We start from the raw sequence: 17,201 nt of genomic DNA, 5'->3' as shown, positions 1-17,201 counted from the left end.
CACTAACACTGCACCACAGCACTAACACTGTACCACAGCACTAACAACACTGTACCACAGCACTAACAATGTACCACAGCACTAACACTGTACCACAGCACTAACACTGTACCACAGCACTAACAACACTGTACCACAGCACTAACAACACTGTACCACAGCACTAACAACACTGTACCACAGCAGTAATAACACTGTACCACAGCACTAACACTGTACTACAGCACTGACACTGTACTACAGCACTAACACTGTACCACAGCACTAACACTGTACCACAGCACTAACACTGTACCACAGCACTAACAACACTGTACCACAGCACTAACAACACTGTACCACAGCACTAACACTGTATCACAGCAGTAATAACACTGTACCACAGCACTAACACTGTACCACAGTACTAACACTGTACCACAGCACTAACACTGTACCACAGCACTAACACTGTACCACAGCACTAACACTGTACCACAGCACTAACACTGTACTACAGCACTAACACTGTACCACAGCACTAACACTGTACCACAGCACTAACACTGTACCACAGCACTAACACTGTACTACAGCGCTAACTCTGTACTACAGCACTAACACTGTACCACAGCACTAACACTGTACCACAGCACTAACACTGTACCACAGCACTAACACTGTACCACAGCACTAACACTGTACCACAGCACTAACACTGTACCACTGCACTAACACTGTACCACTGCACTAACACTGTACCACAGCACTAACACTGTACCACAGCACTAACACTGTACCACAGCACTAACACTGTAGCACTGCACTAACACTGTCCCACAGCACTAACACTGTACCACAGCACTAACACTGTACTACAGCACTAACACTGTACCACAGCACTCACACTGTGCCACAGCACTAACACTGTACCACAGCACTAACAGTGTGCTACAGCACTAACACTGTACCACATCACTAACACTGTTCCACAGCACTAGTAACAACTGCTCTACCACAGCACTAGTAACAACTGCTCTACCACAGCACTAACACTGTGCCACAGCACTAACACTGTTTACAGCAATAACACTGTACCACAGCACTAACACTGTACCACAGCACTAACACTGTGCCACAGCACTAATACTGTACCACAGCACTAACACTGTACCACAGCACTAACACTGCACCACAGCACTAACACTGTACCACAGCAATAACACTGTACCACAGCACTAACACTGTGCCACAGCACTAACACTGTACCACAGCATTAACATTGTACATCACTAACACTGTACCACAGCAATAACTGTACCACAGCACTAACACTATACCACAGCAATAACACTGTACCACAGCACTAACACTGTACCACAGCACTAACTGCTGTACCACAGCACTAACACTTCCACAGCACTAGCAACTGCTGTACCACAGCACTAACACTGTACCACAGCAATAACACTGTACCACAGCACTAACACACTACCACAGCACTAACACCATACCGCAGCACTAACACTGTACCACAACACTAACACTGTACCACAGCACTAACACTGTACCACAGCACTAGTAACAACTGCTCTACCACAGCACTAACACTGTGCCACAGCACTAACACTGCTTACAGCAATAACACTGTACCACAGCACTAACACTGTGCCACAGCACTAATACTGTACCACAGCACTAACACTGTACCACAGCACTAACACTGCACCACAGCACTAACACTGTACCACAGCAATAACACTGTACCACAGCACTAACACTGTGCCACAGCACTAACACTGTACCACAGCATTAACATTGTACATCACTAACACTGTACCACAGCAATAACTGTACCACAGCACTAACACTGTACCACAGCAATAACACTGTACCACAGCACTAACACTGTACCACAGCACTAACTGCTGTACCACAGCACTAACACTTCCACAGCACTAACAACTGCTGTACCACAGCACTAACACTGTACAACAGAAATAACACTGTACCACAGCACTAACACACTACCACAGCACTAACACCTTACCACAGCACTAACACTGTACCACAACACTAACACTGTACCACAGCACTAACTGTACCACAGCACTAACACTGTACCACAGCACTAACACTGTACCACAGCACTAACACTGTACCACAGCACTAGCACTGTACCAGAACACTGCTCTACCACAGCACTAACACTCTACTACAGCACTAACACTGTACCACAGCAGTAACACTGTACCACAGAACTAACAATGTACCACAGCACTAACACTGTACCACAGCAGTAACACTGTACCACAGAACTAACAATGTACCACAGCACTAACACTGTACCACAGCACTAACAACACTGTACCACAGCACTAACAATGTACCACAGCACTATCACTGTACCACAGCACTAACACTGTGCCACAGCACTAATACTGTACCACAGCACTAACACTGCACCACAGCACTAACACTGCACCACAGCACTAACACTGTACCACAGCAATAACACTGTACCACAGCACTAACACTGTGCCACAGCACTAACACTGTACCACAGCATTAACATTGTACATCACTAACACTGTACCACAGCAATAACTGTACCACAGCACTAACACTGTACCACAGCAATAACACTGTACCACAGCACTAACACTGTACCACAGCACTAACTGCTGTACCACAGCACTAACACTTCCACAGCACTAGCAACTGCTGTACCACAGCACTAACACTGTACCACAGCAATAACACTGTACCACAGCACTAACACACTACCACAGCACTAACACCATACCGCAGCACTAACACTGTACCACAACACTAACACTGTACCACAGCACTAACACTGTACCACAGCACTAGTAACAACTGCTCTACCACAGCACTAACACTGTGCCACAGCACTAACACTGCTTACAGCAATAACACTGTACCACAGCACTAACACTGTGCCACAGCACTAATACTGTACCACAGCACTAACACTGTACCACAGCACTAACACTGCACCACAGCACTAACACTGTACCACAGCAATAACACTGTACCACAGCACTAACACTGTGCCACAGCACTAACACTGTACCACAGCATTAACATTGTAGATCACTAACACTGTACCACAGCAATAACTGTACCACAGCACTAACACTGTACCACAGCAATAACACTGTACCACAGCACTAACACTGTACCACAGCACTAACTGCTGTACCACAGCACTAACACTTCCACAGCACTAACAACTGCTGTACCACAGCACTAACACTGTACCACAGAAATAACACTGTACCACAGCACTAACACACTACCACAGCACTAACACCTTACCACAGCACTAACACTGTACCACAACACTAACACTGTACCACAGCACTAACTGTACCACAGCACTAACACTGTACCACAGCACTAACACTGTACCACAGCACTAACACTGTACCACAGCACTAGCACTGTACCAGAACACTGCTGTACCACAGCACTAACACTCTACTACAGCACTAACACTGTACCACAGCAGTAACACTGTACCACAGAACTAACAATGTACCACAGCACTAACACTGTACCACAGCAGTAACACTGTACCACAGAACTAACAATGTACCACAGCACTAACACTGTACCACAGCAGTAACACTGTACCACAGAACTAACAATGTACCACAGCACTAACACTGTACCACAGCACTAACACTGTACCACAGAACTAACAATGTACCACAGCACTAACACTGTACCACAACACTAACAACACTGTACCACAGCACTAACAATGTACCACAGCACTATCACTGTACCACAACACTAACAACACTGTACCACAGCACTAACAATGTACCACAGCACTATCACTGTACCACAACACTAACAACACTGTACCAAAGCACTAACAATGTACCACAGCACTAACAACTGCTGTACCACAGCACTAACAACAACTGCTGTACCACAGCACTAACAACTGCTGCACCACAGAACGCCCTGGTGGACGACAATGAGAGGCTGGTGGTGGCCGACCATCAAGACTGTAAGGAGTTCCGCTACAAACAACTGGAAGATGTAATTAAACTCACCTTCTCCAGGGAGTTTGACACCTGTCATCCCAAGCACTACGCTATTCAGGTGTGTAGTGTGCGTCAGGTGTGTGGTATCAGGTGTAGAATGTATCAGGTGTGTAGTGTCATGAGTACTGTGAATGTTAGAGGTGTGATATCAGGTGCGTTTTCGCTCTTAATTTTTTTTTTTTTTGGTATCGTACCTTGATGTCTGGCTCTTCTCTTGAAATTAATGAGTTTTTAAAGATGCAGGGAGGGTAGGGCAGGCCAGAACAGCCAGGCCACATATTACGTAGGTGTAGTCTAGTGGCCTGCACACCTGGCTGTAGTATGGTAACCATGGTAGAAACGATGAAAGAGCAGCAAAGCAAGCAATAATACGTAAAGTATTTACAGAGGATGTGTATAAGAGACACCACTAATTGTCAGGGGTTCAAGACTGTTCAACTCCTCCCAACATACATAAGGGGGGATTACCACTAGACTCCCTGGCTGTCTTCAAGAAGGCATTGGACAGACACCTAAAGTCATTACCTGATCAGACGGCCTGTGGTTCGTACTTTGGTTTACATGTGGCCAACAGTAATAGCCTGGTTGATAAGGCTCTGATCCACCATAAGGCCTGGTCACAGACTGGGCCGCGGTGGGGTTGACCCCCAAAGCCCTCTCCGGGAATACAGTAATACAATGGAAGCAAGACACGGTGAGAACCGCCTTCGACCCGATTTGGAAGTATATCTGCCAAAACTGATTCATAGATTACCACATCGGTTCACAACTTTGGCTTCCTTGTGACTGGCTGGTTGAACCAAGATACTAGCGTAACTAGGAGACCATACTTATTTCCTTAGCACCTGGTTCATTGGTCGGGAGGCAGCCTATGTGGGTGTGTGGCATACACCGAATATATGTAACATACTCTTAGCATACCACACTCCCACCCCAATAAGACTTTAATAGCCAGAACTACCATCTCTCAGTGGGTAGTGTGCCACCATGGCACGAATTACTGCTGGAACCAGCATGCCACACTCCCACCCAAATAAGACTTTAATAGCCAGAACTACCATCCCTCAGTGGGTAGTGTGCCACCATGGCACGAATTACTGCTGGAACCGCCTTTCCTCTCATCCATCCAGCTCATGAAATCGTGGTCAACCCGAAGGAAGAAGCGAGACAGCAGACAGTACCTGGAGATACCTGGAGAGAATCCCGGAGGTCAACGTCCCCACGGCCCGGTCTGCGACCAGGTCGCTTAGGTTCAAGACACTTGCAGATGGGCGCAAGTGTCTCCTCACTAAAAAAAACTAATGGCCGGATTTACTCAGATTTTACATTATGGCCATAAGGAATACAAATAAGCTTAGTGCCCATTTTTGCTACAGTGTTGGGTAGTAGTGTTGTGTGTGTTGCTACAGTGTTGGGTAGTAGTGTTGTGTGTGTTGCTACAGTGTTGGGTAGTAGTGTTGTGTGTGTATTGCTACAGTGTTGGGTAGTAGTGTTGTGTGTGTTGCTACAGTGTTGGGTAGTAGTGTTGTGTGTGTTGCTACAGTGTTGGGTAGTAGTGTTGTGTGTGTTGCTACAGTGTTGGGTAGTAGTGTTGTGTGTGTTGCTACAGTGTTGGGTAGTAGTGTTGTGTGTGTTGCTACAGTGTTGGGTAGTAGTGTTGTGTGTTGCTACAGTGTTGGGTAGTAGTGTTGTGTGTGTTGCTACAGTGTTGGGTAATAGTGTTGTGTGTTGCTACAGTGTTGGGTAGTAGTGTTGTGTGTGTTGCTACAGTGTTGGGTAGTAGTGTTGTGTGTGTTGCTACAGTGTTGGGTAGTAGTGTTGTGTGTGTTGCTACAATGTTGGGTAGTAGTGTTGTGTGTGTTGCTACAGTGTTGGGTAGTAGTGTTGTGTGTGTTGCTACAGTGTTGGGTAGTAGTGTTGTGTGTGTTGCTACAGTGTTGGGTAGTAGTGTTGTGTGTGTTGCTACAGTGTTGGGTAGTAGTGTTGTGTGTGTTGCTACAGTGTTGGGTAGGAGTGTTGTGTGTGTTGCTACAGTGTTGGGTAGTAGTGTTGTGTGTGTTGCTACAGTGTTGGGTAGTAGTGTTGTGTGTGTTGCTACAGTGTTGGGCAGTAGTGTTGTGTGTGTTGCTACAGTGTTGGGTAGTAGTGTTCTGGGAGGCGGGAGGTGAAGGATAGGAACCAAGTTAACATGATATGTATTCACCTAATTGTGGTTGCAGGTGTCGAGTCATAGCTCCTGGCCCCGCCTCTTCACTGGCCGCTACTGTATCACGTGGGCCCGGTGGCCTGGTGGCTAAAGCTCCCGCTTCACACACGGAGGGCCCGGGTTCGATTCCCGGCGGGTGGAAATTCCGACACGTTTCCTTACACCTATTGTCCTGTTCACCTAGCAGCAAATAGGTACCTGGGTGTTAGTCGACTGGTGTGGGTCGCATCCTGGGGAACAAGATTAAGGACCACAATGGAAATAAGTTAGACAGTCCTCGATGACGCACTGACTTTCTTGGGTTATCCTGGGTGGCTAACCCTCCGGGGTTAAAAATCCGAACGAAATCTTATCTTATCTTATCTTATCTTACTCTCCCTGAACCATAAGCTTTATCATACTTCTGCTTAAAGCTATGATCCTGCCTCCACTACATCGCTTCCCCAACTATTCCACTTCCTGCCACTCTATGACTGAAGAAATGCTTCCTAACATCCCATTGGCTCATCTGAGTCTTCAACTTCCAACTGTGTTCCTTTGTTTCTGTGTCCCATCTCTGGAACATCCTGTCTTTGTCCATCTTGTCTGTTCCACGCAGTATTTTGTATGTTGTTATCATGTCTCCCCTAACCCTCTTGTCCTCCAGTGTCATCAGGCCGATTTCCCTCAACCTTTCTTCGTAGGACATTCCCTTTAGCTCTGGAACTAGCCTTGTCGCAAACCTTAGCACTTTCTCTAATTTCTTGACGTGCTTGACCAGGTGTGGGTTCCAAACAGGTGCTGCATACTCCAGTATGGGCCTGATGTACACAGTGTACAGTGTCTTGAACGATGACTTACGAAGGTATCGGAACGCTGTTCTCAGGTTTGCCAGGCGCCCATATGCTGCAGCAGTTATCTGATTGATGTGTGCCTCAGGAGATATGCTCGGTGTTATACTCACCCCAAGATCTTTCTCCTTGAGCGAGGTTTGCAGTCTTTGGCCACCTAGCCTATACTCTGTCCGCGGTCTTCTTTGCCCTTCCCCGATCTTCATGACTTTGCATTTGGCGAGATTAAATTCGAGAAGCCAGTTGCTGGACCAGGTGTCCAGCCTGTCCAGGTCTCTTTCGAGTCCTACCTGATCCTCATCTGATTTAATTCTCCTCATTAACTTCACATCATCTGCAAACAGGGACACTTCTGAGTCTAACCCTTTCATCATATCATTCACATATACCAGAAACAGCACTGTCCTAGGACCTACCCCTGTGGGACCCCGCTCATCACAGGCGCCCACTGTGATATCTCATCAAGTACCATTACTCGTTGTTGCCTCCCTGTCAGGTATTCTCTGATCCATTGCAGCCCCCTTCCTGTTATATGCACCTGATCCTCTAGTTTCTGCACCAATCTCCTGTGAGTTACTGTGTCGAAGGCCTTCTTTCAGTCCAAGAAGATGCAATCAACCCACCTCTCTCTCTCGTGTCTTACTTCTGTTACTTTATCATAAAACTCCAGTAGGTTTGAGACACAGGGTTTGCCTTCCATAAACCCGTGCTGGTTGTCGTTTATACTCTTGTTCCATTCCAGGTGTTCCACCACTCTCCTCCTGATAATCTTCTCCATTACTTTGCATAGTATACAGGTCAGTGACACAGGTCTATAGTTTAGTGCCTCTTTTCTGTCTCCTTTTTTTAAAAATGGGAACTACATTTGCCGTCTTCCATACCTCGGGTAGTTGTCCAGTTTCAAGGGACGTGTTGAAGATTGTGGTTAGTGGCACACACAGCATTTCTGCTCCCTCTGTAAGGACCCACGGGGAGATGTCTGGTCCCATTGCCTTTGAGGTATCAAGGTCACTTAGCAGCTTCTTCACCTCCTCCTCAGTTGTATGTCATCCAACACTTGTTGGTGTCCCCCTCTGTTCTGTCCTCCCAGAGGTCTTCTTGTCTCCACTGTAAATACTTAAATCTCATGTTGAACTCCTCACATACTTCTTGATCGCTTCTTGTGAGTTCCCCACCTTCTTTCCTCATCTTGATCACCTGGTCTTTGACTGTTGTCTTCCGCCTAATGTGGATATACAGCAGTTTTGGGTCAGACTTGGCTTTCGATGCTATGTCGTTTTCGTACTGTCGCTGGGCCTTCCTCCTTACCTGTGCATACTCGTTTCTGGCTCTTCGACTGATCTCTCAATTTCCCTGGGTCCTTTGCCTTCTGTATCTTTTCCATTCTCTGTTGCACTTAATTTTTGCCTCCCTACACCTTTGGGTAAACCAAGGACTCGCTTTGGTCTTCCCATTATTTCTATTGCCCTTGGGAACAAACCTTTCCTCTGCCTCCCTGCATTTTGTTACTTATTCCATCATTTCATTTACTGACTTTCCTTCCAGTTTTCTGCCCCACAGAACCTCCTGCAGGAAGTTCCTCATACCTGTGTAGTCCCCTTCTTTATAGTTTGGCTTTTCCCATCCAAGTCCTGTTACGATCTCTACTTGTAATTCTTCTATGTATTCAATAAACAGAATCATGTGATCACTAAACCATACCACGGGCGGGGATAGAACCCGCGATTTCGTGAGTCATGTTGACAGCTTTGAGGGGACTTGAGATAGAGTTCGTCACGGCCCCACTAGCTGGAGATTCGTCTGTAAAAACTTGAATTTGTGGTCACAGTGGTGCCGATGCTAACCTTCCTATGGTGTAGAAATATAAATAGTTGGACGAATCTTATTGTGGCTAGCTGGTCCAGTGGCTAACGCGACGGTCTGGAGTTTTGAGACTCTCTGACCGCGGGTTCTATCCAAACCAGTGGTATGGTTTGTTTGCAATCGTGGCATTACGACTTCGTGAGTCATGTGATCACTAGTTCCAAGGGGCCTCTCATATGTGATGTCCTCAATGTCTGAACTGCTCAGGGTGAACACAAGGTCCAGTCTTGCTGGTTCATCTTCCCCTCTCTCTCTGGTAGTGTCCTTAATTTGTGTCTCTCTCTCTCTGGTAGTATCCTTAACGTGTGTGTCTCTCTCTCTGGTAGTCCTTAACATGTGTGTGTCTCTCTGGTAGTGTCCTTAACATGTGTGTGTCTCTCTGGTAGTGTTCTTAACATGTGTGTGTGTCTCTGGTAGTGTCCTTAACATGTGTGTGTCTCTCTGGTAGTGTCCTTAACATGTGTGTGTGTCTCTCTGGTAGTGTCCTTAACATGTGTGTGTGTCTCTCTGGTAGTGTCCTTAACATGTGTGTGTGTCTCTCTGGTAGTGTCCTTAACATGTGTGTGTCTCTGGTAGTGTCCGTAACATGTGTGTGTCTCTCTGGTAGTGTCCTTAACATGTGTGTGTCTCTGGTAGTGTCCTTAACATGTGTGTGTCTCTCTGGTAGTGTCCTTAACGTGTGTATGTGTGTGTGTGTGTGTGTGTGTGTGTGTGTGTGTATGTATGTGTGTGTGTGTGTGTGTGTGTATGTGTGTGTGTTTTGAGTCACTATTTTATACCACTAACCTGCACCGTGTTGTACAGGGTGGAACAACGCACGTGGTCTGGTCTTGGGGGTCAGGACCTCTGTACAGGCTGGACGGAGTACTGGCTAAAGGTGACCAGACGGGACTCACACGAGTGCAGCTGCTCAAGGCTGTACCTCCAGAGACTCATCGTGACCAGGACAATTCTCAGCTCTTGGAGGTAAATCATCGGTACACACACACTCATCACTATCCTCAACAGAAATCTTCATATAAAATTACTTCACATAAATAATCTGAATATAAGATTTTGTACAAATTTGTAACCCTGAGGGTTAGCCATCCAGGATAACCCAGGGGAGGGTTAGCCACCCACTATAACCCAGGGGAGGGTTAGCAATCCAGGATAACCCAGGGGAAGATTAAGCATCCAGGATAACCCAGGGGAGGGTTAGCCACTCAGTATAACCCAGGGGGGGTAGCAATCCAGGATAACCCAGGGGAAGATTAGCCATCCAGGATAACCCAGGGGAGGGTTAGCCATCCAGGATAACCCAGGGAAGGGTTAGCCATCCAGGATAACCCAGGAGAGGGTTAGCCATCCAGGATAACCCAGGGGAGGGTTAGCCATCCAGGATAACTCAGGGGAGGCTTAGTCATCCAGGATAACCCAGGAGAGAGTGTGTCATCCAGGATAACTCTGAGGAAGGTTAGCCACCCAGGATAACCCAGGGAAGGGTTAGCCATCCAGGATAACCCAGGGAAGGGTTAGCCACCCAGGATAACCCAGGAGAGGGTTAGCCATCCAGGATAACCCGGGGGAGGGTTAGCCATCCAGGATAACCCAGGGGAGGGTTAGCCATCCAGGATAACCCAAGAATTTCAGCGGCAGTTACCACTGTGATAGTTACACAGTGGTAACACCAGCAGTGTTGCTACACTATTCTATATGATAGTTACACAGTGGTAACACCAGTAGTGTTGCTACACTATTCTATATGATAGTTACACAGTGGTAACACCAGCAGTGTTGCTACACTATATGATAGTTACACAGTGGTAACACCAGCAGTGTTGCTACACTATATGATAGTTACACAGTGGCAACACCAGCAGTGTTGCTACACTATATGATAGTTACACAGTGGTAACACCAGCAGTGTTGCTACACTATATGATAGTTACACAGTGGTAACACCAGCAGTGTTGCTACACTATATGATAGTTACACAGTGGTAACACCAGCAGTGTTGCTACACTATATGATAGTTACACAGTGGTAACACCAGCAGTGTTGCTACACTATATGATAGTTACACAGTGGTAACACCAGCAGTGTTGCTACACTATATGATAGTTACACAGTGGTAACACCAGCAGTGTTGCTACACTATATGATAGTTACACAGTGGTAACACCAGCAGTGTTGCTACACTATTCTATATGATAGTTACACAGTGGTAACACCAGCAGTGTTGCTACACTATATGATAGTTACACAGTGGTAACACCAGCAGTGTGTTGCTACACTATATGATAGTTACACAGTGGTAACACCAGCAGTGTTGCTACACTATTCTATATGATAGTTACACAGTGGTAACACCAGCAGTGTTGCTACACTATTCTATATGATAGTTACACAGTGGTAACACCAGCAGTGTTGCTACACTATTCTATATGATAGTTACACAGTGGTAACACCAGCAGTGTTGCTACACTATTCTATATGATAGTTACACAGTGGTAACACCAGCAGTGTTGCTACACTATTCTATATGATAGTTACACAGTGGTAACACCAGCAGTGTTGTTACACTATTATATATGATAGTTACACAGTGGTAACACCAGCAGTGTTGCTACACTATTCTATATGATAGTTACACAGTGGTAACACCAGCAGTGTTGCTACACTATTCTATATGATAGTTACACAGTGGTAACACCAGCAGTGTTGCTACACTATTCTATATGATAGTTACACAGTGGTAACACCAGCAGTGTTGCTACACTATTCTATATGATAGTTACACAGTGGTAACACCAGCAGTGTTGCTACACTATATGATAGTTACACAGTGGTAACACCAGCAGTGTTGTTACACTATTCTATATGATAGTTACACAGTGGTAACACCAGCAGTGTTGCTACACTATTCTATATGATAGTTACACAGTGGTAACACCAGCAGTGTTGCTACACTATTCTATATGATAGTTACAGTGGTAACACCAGCAGTGTTGTTACACTATTCTATATGATAGTTAAAGTGGTAACACCAGCAGTGTTGCTACACTATTCTATATGATAGTTACAGTGGTAACACCAGCAGTGTTGTTACACTATTCTATATGATAGTTACAGTGGTAACACCAGCAGTGTTGCTACACTATTCTATATGATAGTTACACAGTGGTAACACCAGCAGTGTTGCTACACTGTTCTATATGATAGTTACAGTGGTAACACCAGCAGTGTTGTTACACTATTCTATATGATAGTTACACAGTGGTAACACCAGCAGTGTTGCTACACTATTCTATATGATAGTTACAGTGGTAACACCAGCAGTGTTGCTACACTATTCTATATGATAGTTACAGTGGTAACACCAGCAGTGTTGCTACAATATATGATAGTTACGCAGTGGTAACACCAGCAGTGTTGCTACAATATATGATAGTCACACAGTGGTGACACCAGCAGTGTGTTGCTACACTATTCTTCAGCAGTGTCAGCCTGAGCTGGCAGACTTCAGCAGTGTCAGCCTGAGCTGGTAGACTTTAGCAGTGTCAGCCTGAGCTGGCAGACTTCAGTAGTGTCAGCCTGAGCTGGTAGACTTCAGCAGTGTCAGTCTGAGCTGGCAGACTTCAGCAGTGTCAGCCTGAGCTGGCAGACTTCAGCAGTGCCAGCCTGAGCTGGCAGACTTCAGCAGTGTCAGCCTGAGCTAGCAGACTTCAGCAGTGTCAGCCTGAGCTAGCAGACTTCAGCAGTGTCAGCCTGAGCTGGTAGACTTCAGCAGTGTCAGCCTGAGCTGGGAGACTTCAGCAGTGTCAGCCTGAGATGGCAGACTTCAGCAATGTCAGCCTGAGCTGGCAGACTTCAGCAGTGTCAGCCTGAGCTGGCAGACTTCAGCAGTGCCAGCCTGAGCTGGCAGACTTCTCCAGTGTCAGCCTGAGCTGGCAGACTTCAGCAGTGTCAGCCTGAGCTGGCAGACTTCAGCAGTGTCAGCCTGAGCTAGCAGACTTCAGCAGTGTCAGCCTGAGCTGGCAGACTTCAGCAGTGTCAGCCTGAGCTGGCAGACTTCAGCAGTGCCAGCCTGAGCTGGCAGACTTCAGCAGTGCCAGCCTGAGCTGGCAGACTTCAGCAGTGTCAGCCTGAGCTGGCAGACTTCAGCAGTGTCAATCTGAGCTGGCAGACTTCAGCAGTGCCAGCCTGAGCTGGCAGACTTCAGCAGTGTCAGCCTGAGCTGGGAGACTTCAGCAGTGTCAGCCTGAGCTGGGAGACTTCAGCAGTGTCAGCCTGAGCTGGGAGACTTCAGCAGTGTCAGCCTGAGATGGCAGACTTCAGCAATGTCAGCCTGAGCTGGCAGACTTCAGCAGTGTCAGCCTGAGCTGGCAGACTTCAGCAGTCCCAGCCTGAGCTGGCAGACTTCTCCAGTGTCAGCCTGAGCTGGCAGACTTCAGCAGTGTCAGCCTGAGCTGGCAGACTTCAGCAGTGTCAGCCTGAGCTAGCAGACTTCAGCAGTGTCATCCTGAGCTGGCAGACTTCAGCAGTGTCAGCCTGAGCTGGCAGACTTCAGTAGTGCCAGCCTGAGCTGGCAGACTTCAGCAGTGCCAGCCTGAGCTGGCAGACTTCAGCAGTGCCAGCCTGAGCTGGCAGACTTCAGTAGTGCCAGCCTGAGCTGAGAGACTTCAGCAGTGCCAGCCTGAGCTGGGAGACTTCAGCAGTGCCAGCCTGAGCTGGCAGACTTCAGCAGTGCCAGCCTGAGCTCACAGACTTCAGCAGTGCCAGCCTGAGATGGCAGACTTCAGCAATGTCAGCCTGAGCTGGCAGACTTCAGTAGTGTCAGCCTGAGCTGGCAGACTTCAGCAGTCCCAGCCTGAGCTGGCAGACTTCAGCAGTGCCAGCCTGAGCTGGCAGACTTCAGCAGTGCCAGCCTGAGCTGGGAGACTCCAGTAATGTAATGAGGATATCGTCAAGTATTCCAGCAAGGGTTTACCAACGATAGGAACTTCCATGTATTCCCTGGTTCCAGCGTGTCTCCATCTCCCAGCTTTGTTTATCAATCAGGATAGTACATTAATATTAAAACTAGTTTTGTAAGTAACTATTCACATATTTCTGATAGTTTATATGCGAGTTTGTCACATATTTCGTTTATCTTTAGTGAGGCCTGGTCATAGACAGGGCAGCGGGAGGCACTGACTCCCGAAACACACTCCTGGTGTACCCTATTCCCATCCTATGTACTAGCAATGTCTTGGGCTCTCAGTGAGCAGTTTGAGAGCAGTAATTCGAAAAGATCGTCAGATGAACTTTACTGACTTAAGACTGAGAGAGACTGACACCAGTCAGTCCATCTATCATTCTATCATGCAGGAGGCGCCACACGTCTATTGCGCATCCAGCAAAATAAGCAGACTTGGATGTCACTACTGCCCGGCTCCGGCTGGGTTACAAGTATCTTTGGAAGGTTGAATCACCACCAGATGTAGACCAAACCAAATATAAACTTTGCCAGCTGGACGATCGTCACACCTTGCGTCATTATGTACTGGAATGCGTCACACCTTGAGCCAGTAAGTGCTGGAATGCGTCACACCTGCGTCATTTTGTATTGGAATGAGTCACACCTTGAACCATCATGTGCTGGAATGTGTCAAACTTCGTGAATTCAGTGACAACTCACTCAGAGACGTTCAGGAACTGTCGAAGTATTTTATCCACAGTGGTATATCACCAACCACTCTGGAAATAATACCCTGACTTTGCCCACTGTAAATTTCACATGACCACTACAACTTTGGTTTCCAGTGACTCACAGGCAACACCTTTCCTCCCAGGTACGGGCCAGGAAAGTTGAAGTTCCAGCAGAGGAGACAACATATTGGTGTACGGTGCAGAAGCTTCCAGACATCTTCCAGGAGAAGCATCATGTCTTGGAGGTATGTCTTAAGTCAGGCAGGAGATGCTAGGAGACTAGGATGTCTTTATGTGACCAGTTAATAGGGGTGAAATTGCTTTTGTGTCACGATATGTATGCTTACCAACCTAATAACACCCTCACACACGGTTATTACCACACAGTATAGTGACATCACCCTCACACTGTTACTACCACACAGTATAGTGACATCACCCTCACACAGTTACTACCACACAGTATAGTGACATCACTCTCACACACTGTTACTACCACACAGTATAGTGACATCACTCTCACACACTGTTACTACCACACAGTATAGTGACATCACCCTTACACACTGTTACTACCACACAGTATAGTGACATCACCCTTACACTGTTACTACCACACAGTATAGTGACATCACTCTCACACACTGTTACTACCACACAGTATAGTGACATCACCCTCACACTGTTACTACCACACAGTATAGTGACATCACTCTCACACTGTTACTACCACACAGTATAGTGACATCACCCTTACACACTGTTACTACCACACAGTATAGTGACATCACTCTCACACACTGTTACCACCACCCAGTATAGTAACATCACTCTCACACACTGTTACCACCACCCAGTATAGTAACATTACCCTCACACACTGTTACCACCACCCAGTACAGTAACATTACCCTCACACACTGTTACCACCACCCAGTATAGTAACATTACCCTCACACACTGTTACCACCACCCAGTATAGTAACATTACCCTCACACACTGTTACCACCACCCAGTATAGTAACATTACCCTCACACACTGTTACCACCACCCAGTATAGTAACATTACCCTCACACACTGTTACCACCACCCAGTATAGTAACATTACCCTCACACACTGTTACCACCACCCAGTATAGTAACATTACCCTCACACACTGTTACACACCACCCAGTATAGTAACATTACCCTCACACACTGTTACCACCACCCAGTATAGTAACACTGTTACCACCACCCAGTATAGTAACATTACCCTCACACACTGTTACCACCACCCAGTATAGTAACACCCTCACACACTGTTACCACCACCCAGTATAGTAACATTACCCTCACACACTGTTACCACCACCCAGTATAGTAACATTACCCTCACACACTGTTACCACCACCCAGTATAGTAACACCCTCACACACAGTTACCACCACCCAGTATAGTAACATTACCTTCACACACTGTTACCACCACCCAGTATAGTAACACCCTCACACACTGTTACCACCACCCAGTATAGTAACATTACCCTCACACACTGTTACCACCACCCAGTATAGTAACATTACCCTCACACACTGTTACCACCACCCAGTATAGTAACATTACCCTCACACACTGTTACCACAACCCAGTATAGTAACATTACCCTCACACACTGTTACCACCACCCAGTATAGTAACATTACCCTCACACACTGTTACCACCACCCAGTATAGTGACATCACCCTCACACACTGTTACCACCACCCAGTATAGTGACATCACCCTCACACACTGTTACCACCACCCAGTATAGTAACATTACCCTCACACACTGTTACCACCACCCAGTATAGTAACATTACCCTCACACACTGTTACCACCACCCAGTATAGTAACATTACCCTCACACACTGTTACCACCACCCAGTATAGTAACATCACCCTCACACACTGTTACCATCACCCAGTATAGTAACATTACCCTCACACACTGTTACCACCACTCAGTATAGTAACATTACCCTCACACACTGTTACCACCACCCAGTATAGTAATACCTGCCAGGCTAATTTAAGCCTCTGCCTTATTAGCCGTACTGTATGTAAGGAGCTTTATTCTATTAATTAAAATACAACAAATACAACTGGTAAATAAAGTCCAGTGGTTGGTGGAGTTTGAAGCCTATCGACTACACTAGGGTCAAGCTGACCTTGTTACCACAAGTGATCTCTCAGTGTATATTTATAGATATACACTTCTCAGTGTATATACACTGAGATATACACTTCTCAGTGTATATACACTGAGATATACACTTCTCAGTGTATATACAATGAGATATACACTTCTCAGTGTATATACAATGAGATATACACTTCTCAGTGTATATACAATGAGATATACACTTCTCAATGTATATACACTGAGATATACACTTCTCAGTGTATATACACTGAGATATACACTTCTCACTGTATATACACTGAGATATACACTTCTCAGTGTATATACACTGAGATATACACTTCTCAGTGTATATACACTGAGATATACACTTCTCAGTGTATATACACTGAGA

General features: G+C 46.3%; 2 protein-coding genes across 2 annotated transcripts in view; one reads left to right on the top strand and one right to left on the bottom strand.

Annotated features, from left to right (window-relative positions):
• The window catches only part of Tbh (Tyramine beta hydroxylase), a 76,245-nt gene that overhangs the window by 19,153 nt on the left and 39,891 nt on the right, over positions 1–17,201 (top strand). Inside the window, exons 2-4 of the mRNA XM_053799751.2 lie at positions 3,973–4,119; positions 9,765–9,926; positions 14,777–14,878. Of these exons, the coding sequence (XP_053655726.2) occupies positions 3,973–4,119; positions 9,765–9,926; positions 14,777–14,878 (411 nt within the window). The remainder of the gene's footprint in view (positions 1–3,972; positions 4,120–9,764; positions 9,927–14,776; positions 14,879–17,201) is intronic.
• The window catches only part of LOC128704641 (protein zyg-11 homolog B), a 203,544-nt gene that overhangs the window by 147,048 nt on the left and 39,295 nt on the right, over positions 1–17,201 (bottom strand). The gene's annotated exons all lie outside the window — the stretch shown is intronic.

Source organism: Cherax quadricarinatus, chromosome 100, assembly GCF_038502225.1.
Source record: "Cherax quadricarinatus isolate ZL_2023a chromosome 100, ASM3850222v1, whole genome shotgun sequence".
NCBI classification, from domain to species: domain Eukaryota; kingdom Metazoa; phylum Arthropoda; class Malacostraca; order Decapoda; family Parastacidae; genus Cherax; species Cherax quadricarinatus.
This window is presented reverse-complemented; position numbering and strand designations above follow the sequence as displayed.